Genomic DNA, 9,482 nt, shown 5'->3' on the forward strand with positions numbered 1-9,482 from the left:
TAGGCATTCATGAAGGTCTATGTGGTCTGAGGAAGGATTATTTGCTGAGCTGGTATACTTGAAGGAAATAGGATTTATTTAAAGAAAGCATCAACACGAGGGCAAACAATGTAAACAGAACTGGGAATGATTTGAACCATGGCTTGGTGTCTCTCACAAGCCTCTCTCCACTGACAGGGATATTTCATAGGCAACTTTGTAACACTTTTCACTGTACTTTTTCCTAGACTCTCAGCTTGTAATTTTCTCCTATAACACAGACTTAAATGTCACTCTTTTCACACACAGGGCTGAGTCTCCTTCAACTCAGAGACAGAACTTAACTGACTTCTGCTTCTCACAGAAATCTCAGGACCAACTCCTATCAACTGCTTTTACACAGAACTCTCTGCTGACAAACAAAACTGACTGTTTAACTGTCAAAACTCTAACAGTCACTCCTGATAGACATTCAAATCATCCACACAGCATCCATTCCAAAACCCCTCCCCCTCTCTGTCACTCACCAATCATCTCACTTGCCTGAGTCCAGCATTCTAGATCATCATCACACAGCAATATAAACCAAACTTTTAAAGACACACACACAAATAAACATGAAATCGTTACAGGCAGTATTTGAAAAGAGCTCTCTCAGCCCCACCCACCTCACAGGGTGTCTGTTGTGAGAAGGGAAAGGAGTTGCCAGGAAGAGCTAATTAGAATCAAGATACATAAGTAACTGATCGATAATGAGGACTTGGGGGGGAGGGGACACGTGCCGGAACAAAGTTCTAGAAAACTCTTCGACAAAATTCTTTTTAAAATGTTTAAAAGTTCATGAGTTTTCAGTATACAGACTGAAAACTTCATTTCCCTCTTGAGAGTTCCAGCAACTCTTTTTCAAAAAAAAAGAAAAGAAAAAGCCCTGGCAATAAGTATAGCTAAAACTAGATGAAAGCAGTTGGTAAGACCTGTGAATAGCAGCAAATTAGCATACTGATAATAAAGGAGTTAACAAACAGATGCAAGAACTGAGTGACTTAGCATGTTTTATGAGATAAGAAACCACTATCTCTCTTAAGCCCGGGGGTTCCATTGTCCTAAGTGTGGTAATAAGTTGTAATTTAGGAATCTCTCATTCTAGTCTGTTTCTGAAATTCCTTTGCAATGAAACAGCTACTTTGAGGTCCCCCACTGAGTGTCCTGGGAGGATAAAATGTTCTACAGGTTTCTCAATTTTGTGATTCTTGATATCAGATTTGTTCCATTTATCCTTTGGCATAGAGTTTGACTTGTTTGCCCTATGTAGAGAACTGAAGGGCATTGTTGGCATTTAATGGCATACACAATGTTAGAAGATGAGCAAGGGAATGAGCATGAGATGATGTAGGTGATGTTGTTAGGTCCAGTGATTGTGTTGTCTGGGTGTATGTGGCAGCAAAGTTGGCATCTGGGTTTATTTCAAGCTCTGGTACCAGTGCCCATGTTCAAATTAGATGTTGTATTATTGTGGGTGAGGGGCTGTTTTAAGATTGGGGGACTGTCTGTGGGCAAGAAAAGGTTTGCCCTGCAGTACTTATGAAAGAGGACTATCATAATTCAGTAGAGATTGTAAGCTGCTGATGATGCATTGAACTGTTTTGAGTGAGATGTATGTGACCACTACCGGTGTTCTGTTATTGTCTCTTTGGGCCTGTCTTGCAACAGGTTTTCTCGGTGTACCATTCTGGCTTTGTTAATCTATTTCTTGACTTCATCAGGTTTGTTGTAGATCCCTCAGGTGAAAATTTCTGTAGGATTGGAACAGACGTGGTTGTAGCATAGAGCCTGGCTGTATGCAATGGATTGTTTGGTATGTTTAGGATGGTAGTTGGAGGCATGTACATATGTTTGTTGGTCAGTAGGTTGCCAGTATAAGGTGGTGGTGGTGGTGGGGGGGTCTATGCATCCATTGTGTATGTTTACAGTAGTGTCCAGAAAATGTATTTCTTGCATAGATTGGTTCATTGTCAGGTTGATGGTGGGGTGAAAGTTGTTGAATGCCTGGTGGAATATGTCCAGGGCTTCTTACCATGTGTCCAGACAATAAAGATGTCATCAGTGTGTTACAGGTATAAGAGAGGTGTTAGTGAGTAGGAGTTTAGGAAGCATTGCTACAAGTTGGCCATAAAGATGTTAGTGTACTGTGGGGCATTGTGGGTGCATTTCAACCTTCCAGGACACTCAGTAGGGAACCTCAAAGTAGCTGTTTTATTGCAAAGGAATTTCAGAAACAGACTAGAACAGGAGATTGCTGAATTACAACTTCTTACAACACTCAGGACAATGGAACCCTCAGGGCTTAAAAGAGATATCAATTTCTCATCTCACTATACATGCTAAGTCACTCAGGTCTTGTATCTGTTAACTCTTTTATTTTCTGTATGTTAATCTGCTGCTATTCACAGGTCATACCAACTGCTTTAATCTAGTTTTAGCTATACTTATCACCCAGTTACTTATGCATCTTGACTCTAATTAGTCCTTCCTGGCAACTCATCCCCACCAACACCCTCCCTCTGCCTATATGTAATGGTTGGCAAAGTCTGTTTCAATTTATCTGAAGAAGTGTGCATGCACACGAAAGCTTAAACCCAGAACTTGACTTCATTGGTCTTAAAGGTACCATTGGGCTCAAATTTTGTTCTAAAGGAAAATAAGTGTCGCTGTAATTAGTTTTTTCATGCCACAATAGTCAATCTTGAAACATTCAAATGAAATCACACATTACATAGTCACATGATGAATACATTAGTTCTGTATATCAAGCTCCTAAGTTCTGTGATAGTTAGCTACAAAGGTTCAGACCACATTAAATCTGAAGAATCAAACAACTGGCATCATCAGATGCATGGAGTGATGACTATTTGCATATAGTTGCCTCTTATAATCCCATCACATAATAAAGGCCTAGGCACAGAAAGCAACAGTGAGTCATTCTGTGAGGTGATGCTGTTAGTTGGAACCTGGGAAACTGCCCTGAGAGAACTGAAGTGTTCTTGGAAACTAATTTTATTTTACATATCAGTTATTCTTTTTAAGTAAAAAAAGCAGAGTCCGCTAGAGCTCAGGTCTTATTACTGTTTTCTTTATAATACATTGCATCAAAATACTTTATTGCATCTCTCAAATGCATGCAGTCCAAATGCTAAGAATATATTGGATAATCCAGGCTCTGTCACCTTATCTGTTACAAATGTTTTGAAATATTAGGCAAGTCTCTCTCAGAAGAGCAGTGGTTTGTTTACGTGTGTGTGTGAGAGAGAGAGAGAGAGATTGAGATTGGATTTATACCCCGCCCTTCACTACCCAAAGGAGTCTCAGAGCGGCTTACAAACTCCTTTCCCTTCCCCTCCCCACAACAGACACCCTGTGAGGTAGGTGGGGCTGAGAGAGCTCTGACAGAAACTGCTCTTTTTCAAGAACAGCTGTGCCAGAACTATGGCTTGCCCAAGGTCATCCAGCCAGGTGCAAGTGGAGGAGTGGGGAATCAAACCCGGTTCTCCCAGATTAGAGTCCGCGCACTTAACCATTACACCAAACTGGCTCTCCACACCAAATTGGCTCTCCTAAATGCTAATTTAAATGTATGCAGCAAGCTTTTGCTTATAGCTTCTAATTTCCTAGATGTATTTGCTTACTTCTTGGTGTAGGTCAGATGCACTGATGGACTAGGAACAGGGCCATGGACTCACAGAAGTTACATATGAACATATTTGAAAGCCCTATCTTTTGAAATAATTTTGAATGTAGCAGAAATTCCTCTATGCTTAATAGGTCCCCCTTCTCCCCAATTTTCAGTTCACAAATAATGCTGTCATTTAGTTGCTGTAGATTTTCCGGGATGTGTGGCCGTGGTCTTGGCATTGTAGAACCTGACGTTTCGCCAGTAACTGTGACTGGCATCCTCAGAAGTATAAACACAGAAAGATGGAGTACTCTGTGTCAAGGTGAGAAGAAAATGGTAGGCAGTAAATTTATATCTACTCCAGAAGGTGGGTAGGGCTGAGTCATTGTCTTGTAGGAGTAAACAGTTAAAACTACAAGACGCCTTATTTTCCCATGGCTTTGTGACTCTCGGTCTTCTTGGGCAGCAGAACAGCCTGGATGTTGGGCAGGACACCTCCCTGGGCGATGGTGACTTTCCCCAGGAGTTTGTTGAGCTCCTCATCAATGCGGATGGCCAGCTGCAAGTGGCGTGGAACTCCTACAAGACAATGACTCAGCCCTACCCACCTTCTGGAGTAGATATAAATTTACTGCCTACCATTTTCTTCTCACCTTGACACAGAGAGTGTTCCATCTTTCTGTGTTTATACTTCTGAGGATGCCAGTCACAGTTACTGGCGAAACGTCAGGTTCTACAGTGCCAAGACCACGACACATCCTGGAAAATCTACAGCAACTAATGAACTCCGGCCGTGAAAGCCTTCGACAACATAATGCTGTCCTTATCTATTTAATGTGCATCTAATACAGTCTTGCATAGGCTGGATTAAACTATTCAGACTGGGTCCTTTGAAATGTTTAAACTCTTTTCCTGCCTTTGTAGGCTGAAAACTTGAGTGCTGGTTTTTCAAAAGCAGGGAGGGTATACATTGCCAAGGTAAGTGTGTGTGAGTATTTGCTAGATCACGGACTCTGTACAGTATTTATATTTGTGTGTATTGGGTGTTTATAGTTGGGAGTGCTTGGTATAAACATATGAAGCTACCTAATATTGAATGTCTGCAGAGCAATCTAGCCCAATATTTTGTACTCCCAACTAGTAGTAATTCTCCAATATATCAGGCAAAAGTATTTTCCAACCCCACAATGTAAGATCTGGGTTTAATTGGAGAAGTTAGAAATTGGATTTGGGACTTCTTGCTTGCAAATCATGTGCTGTGCCACAGAGTTATCATCCCTGTCCCCATCGTAGAAGATAACTGTCAAATGCAAATTGCTCAAACAAATGCTGGTGTGTTAGTTCAGAGCAACTTTGTAAGTATATAAACTGCTCTGACAGTACTATTGCCATCTTCCCCAGAAGAGCTATGGTTTGTTTACATGAGCTAATTTAAATGCCTGCAAATAAGCTTTGACCAAAGGTTACCGTGGGAAGGTGTATTGAACAACAAGAGGAGAGTACAAGGCCAAGCCAGTTTAAAACTGGTCAGGTAGCAAATTAAACTGCTAAATGGCTACAGGTTTTTTCTGTTAAAAACAGCAGTCCTAAATATTTTCTCCTGAAACAGTTTTGGTTTGTAAAGTTGTTTCCACTGGTATTTAAGATCACAGATGAAATTTAGGTTGAGGGCCATTTGTATTTTTAAGAACTGTTGTTATTTACAGCTGGCTTGCACAAAAGGCTTGGGAAGTATTCTTGTTTTCATAAACAGAGTAACAGTTTCCCAAGTGCTAAAATTCCTGTATGTACCATTCCCGTGACCTCCATTTGCAGACTGCATATGCTTAAAGCCAAGTGGTTTTTGCTACAGCAGCCTGAGGAGAGGCCAGAGTGTAGCTGAACTTGCTTCCTGTGAAACTGCTCTATTCCCAAAGTCCCAAAGAATTTAATTTGTTTTGTGAGTTGTGTGCAAGTTTAATATTCCATTCTTGCCCGGGAGTTCATTAAAATCTGAAACTAACTGACTGAATACTTGATGTTCTAGTAGAAGAAAGTTTAAGTCCTGTGGCACCTTTAAGACAAACAAAATTTTATTCAAGGTATAAGTTTTTGTGTGCAAACACACTTTTTCAGATACAGTGAAACAGAATTCCCTCAACCATTACATGGGGGGGGGGCGTTAGTTGCCAAGAAGGGCTAGTTAGAGTCAATATGCATAGGCACATTTCTAACCTAAAATGTCATAACTTCCTCTGCTGAAAATTTGAATGACTCCCAACCCATTCTCTAAATCTCAAGCTTTCCCAACAGTACATGGTATCTGTTCCTGTAGTTAACTGAACAGAGTATAAGGATATATTTAGGCTCATTAGAAATTATATTGAAACTTTTCCATATCAAAAATAAACTCTGCTAGATAGTTTGCATACAGAACTGCCAAGAAAGGATCTGAACTAAAATAGTGAACCCTTACATAGCTGAAATTAGGGTTGCCAGGTCCCCTCGTCACTCTGGCGGGGGGGATTTGGGGGGCGTTCCAGGGCTGGGCAGGGATGCCCCCAAGCAGTGTTCCCTCTACTCGTGCCTGATTTAAAGGGCTTCAGCTGATTGGCGGGGACCATGTGGCCTGCCAACCAGCTGGAGGGCCCTTTAAATCTAGCAGGAGGGAGGGAGAGGGGCAGTCACTGGCTGCATGCTCAGCTCGTAAAAAGACCCTTTAAAAGGTCCCTCCCTCCTGATAGATTTAAAGGGCTCTCCAGCTGGTTGGCAGGCCACATGATCCCTGATGATCTGCTAAAGCTAATTAAATCTGGTGAAAGGGGTGGCTGGGAGGGTGGTCACTCTTGGCAGTGGGGCTTCCCCTGCTGGCCAGCTGGTCGGGGCGGACTGGAGCCCCCAAAAGTAGGGGAACCCCTGCCGGGACCTGGGGGCTGGCAACCCTACTCAATATAGATGTCTGAAAGATAAAAAGAACTTTTCGTTGATGGAGTGTTAACTCGGTCACCATGACATTTCCACTATTTTCTTGTATTACTGTGGCCCCTTTTCTCTTACAGTGCTACAGGGAACTGGGGAATAGCTCTGCAGCTACTCACTGGTTGACTTTGGCTTCAGAGCTGCCTGTTATCTCAAAAGAGGTAGGATCTTTGGCAGATTATGTGGATACCTAATTGACTTAATGCTTTCAAATAATTATGTGCTGTGTTATAAATAACAGCATTTTCATGAAACAGTAGATCTGTGTTGGTTGCATCCAATGATCCACGGACTTGAGGACTTTGGTGCGTCTACATCTCCCCACCCCCCAGCAGTCTGTCCTAGCCTCTGGAAAGTTTGTTCTTGGGGCCAGACTAAATGTACACACAGGTCAGGATGCTGCACTGGGAAGGGGATGGAACCATCCCCCTTCTCCTTCTGGGAGCACTGATGGAGGAGAGAGGGCAGAGGGTGATTTCATCCTCTCCTTGCTGCCACCTCATCCTAACACGCTTGGAGGTGTCCTGGCAGGAGCTGCAGATCCTTTGAAGCTCTTCTAAACTCTTAGGTTCAGCTGGGCTAAGACTGTGTGTTTCCCCTTCCCATAATCCTGGGGCAATGGTGGCTCCTTGAAGGGAGCAATACAGCATCAAAAACATTGCTCTTTAAGGTTCAGTGTGCATTGCTGTGGTGATGGAGTGCTGCTGTTATCCTTGAGCAATGACATTTGCAGGGTTCAGTGTGCATTGCTGTGGTTGCTGTTATCCTTGAGCAATGACATTTGCAAAATCCACATAGACACCAGTGGCGCTTAAGTAAAGTTGGATGTGAAAATGTTAACTTATTTAAATTCAGCAGTCATTGAAAATATTTCATACACAATTAAATTGTATTCTGACAAGCATTTCAAATATTATTAAAAGAACACTGAAAGTTAACTACTCCAGTGTAAGAGTCTTGAGTGCAGCGCATGCTTATTAAACAAAGCACTGGAAAAATAAAAGTTTGTTTTTATTGTATGTCTACACTATATGTTTCATTCCCCCTCTTCTCTCCTACCCCTTTTGAATAAGAGGCCTAAGTGCATGTTAAACAGCTAATCAATTCCAAAAGTTAGGAAAAATAGCTCAGGAGCAATCTGCTTTTCTGCACTTCAGAATTTAAAGCCTGATCAGTTTCTCAGGCAGACAACTTTTGGATTCTCCCTGTGGCTCCTTCCTTTGTCTTCACTTATACAAGTGCTGCTGCCTATACCTCTCAGTGACTACTTCAGCATTCCCAAACCTATTTCTTCCTGTCTGGGCCTGATGCTAAAACTGTTCTCTCTGCCTTTGTCACTCCGTCTCTGGGATTTCTCTGGCTTCATCTTTTTGAGCCTTCCCTTGAATTGTTTTCCCCCTCGTTAGCAACTTAAGAAAGCATTTGTTAACCTGTATTTCCCCCTCCACACCCCTCCCCCAAGTTTTGTGTTGGCTCCTTGTTGCTTTGCTCCTACATTTTTAGGATCCTCCAGTCCTATTATCTGTCTGCTTTCATTTCTTTCCACACTAGCTCACGTGTGTTAAGTCCATTCCATATGCATTCTCCCATGCTTTAGCTGGAATTTCCACCCTCTAGTGTTTATGGTACTATACAGTTATCATTTTGAAACAAGCAAGGATTTTCAAACCATAAATCTTATGAATCTTGTTATAATAGAGCTATTCAGCTGCACTTTAACCTACAAATAAGCAGCAGTGACTCCCCTGTATCTGGTGTTATGCAGACCTGGCGTTGCTGCCACCTACAGAAAGTGATGTAGTACAGTACTAGCAACTTGCTGCTGCGTGCTAAACTCTAGGGACAGCAGATGTCAGGCAGAAGAATTACTGCTTTGAACAGGAAATACCAGCAATCAAGCAAAGTCTAGCTTTTGGGCAGCTCTGAAAAACTGAGTGGTTTGACTAGGAGGGAGAATTTTGCTAAAGTGTTTAAGGGGAGAAAACATATTTGTAGGAATCACATTTATAAGAATAAAGTAGAATTGGGGTTCAAGGTGAAGAATGAACTTCTAGTAGGGAAATTTGTATTAATTTGTATTTTATCGTATCGTATCGTATTGTATTGTAGTAGGGATATTTAAACTGAAGAATCTGCACTGAGATACATATAATGCTTGCTTCTGCAAGTGTGTGCCATCAAGGCGCTTCTGACTTAGGGATGACCCTATGAATTAATGACCTCCAACCATAGTATCATTAACAGTCTTGCTCAGGTCTTGCAAACTGAAGGTGGCAAAATCGCTTTTTTCATCATGCAGATAGAAGAAAGGGCAGAGGGAGCAGTTGCTGTTGGAATCGCTGCTAGCCACTATGAGAAGTAAAATACTTGAAAGGCTCCGGCTTGGATCCTATACCCAGGGCCGGCCCGAGGTTGTCCTGCGCTCTAGGCGAGCGCAGATGCCAACCTCCCGGCAGGGCCTGGAGACCTGGCTGGCTGGCAGGTGGGCTGTCCTCCCCCCCCCAGCTCAGCCTCACCCCGCTGGCCGCCAGCCTAGCCAAGGAGCAGGCAAGGCAGCCGCCCGGCCGCACCTCCCCCCCCCAACACCAGAAGCAGCAGCGGCGAGCCAGGGGGGGGAGGTGTTCCTTGCCTGGCCCCCTGCCCCCCCCAACCACGCATCCACGAGGAGCCAGGGCGAGAGCAGCAGAAGCCGGCGGAGGAAGCAGGTTTTGCTGCCGACGGTACTGCAGCCGCATCACTGGGGAGGGAAAGGGACAGGCGGCAGGAGGATGGAGGCGAAGAGCAGGCATTTCCAATGACGGGTGATTAATTCCAGCCAGCCTCGCTTTTGAGGCGGGGGGGGGGAGCAGCTGAGGCGGGAAAACTGCTGGTGCTG

At 43.3% G+C, this 9,482-nt stretch overlaps 1 protein-coding gene across 1 annotated transcript in view; it reads left to right on the plus strand.

The window, feature by feature from the left end:
* RMDN3 (regulator of microtubule dynamics 3) overlaps positions 1-9,482 on the plus strand; it is a 59,050-nt gene that overhangs the window by 46,273 nt on the left and 3,295 nt on the right. Inside the window, exons 11-12 of the mRNA XM_015415324.1 lie at positions 4,574-4,627; positions 6,688-6,768. Coding sequence (XP_015270810.1) covers positions 4,574-4,627; positions 6,688-6,768 — 135 coding nt within the window. The remainder of the gene's footprint in view (positions 1-4,573; positions 4,628-6,687; positions 6,769-9,482) is intronic.

This window comes from Gekko japonicus, unplaced genomic scaffold (assembly GCF_001447785.1).
Source record: "Gekko japonicus isolate JY-2015 unplaced genomic scaffold, Gekko_japonicus_V1.1 scaffold631, whole genome shotgun sequence".
NCBI classification, from domain to species: Eukaryota; Metazoa; Chordata; class Lepidosauria; order Squamata; family Gekkonidae; genus Gekko; species Gekko japonicus.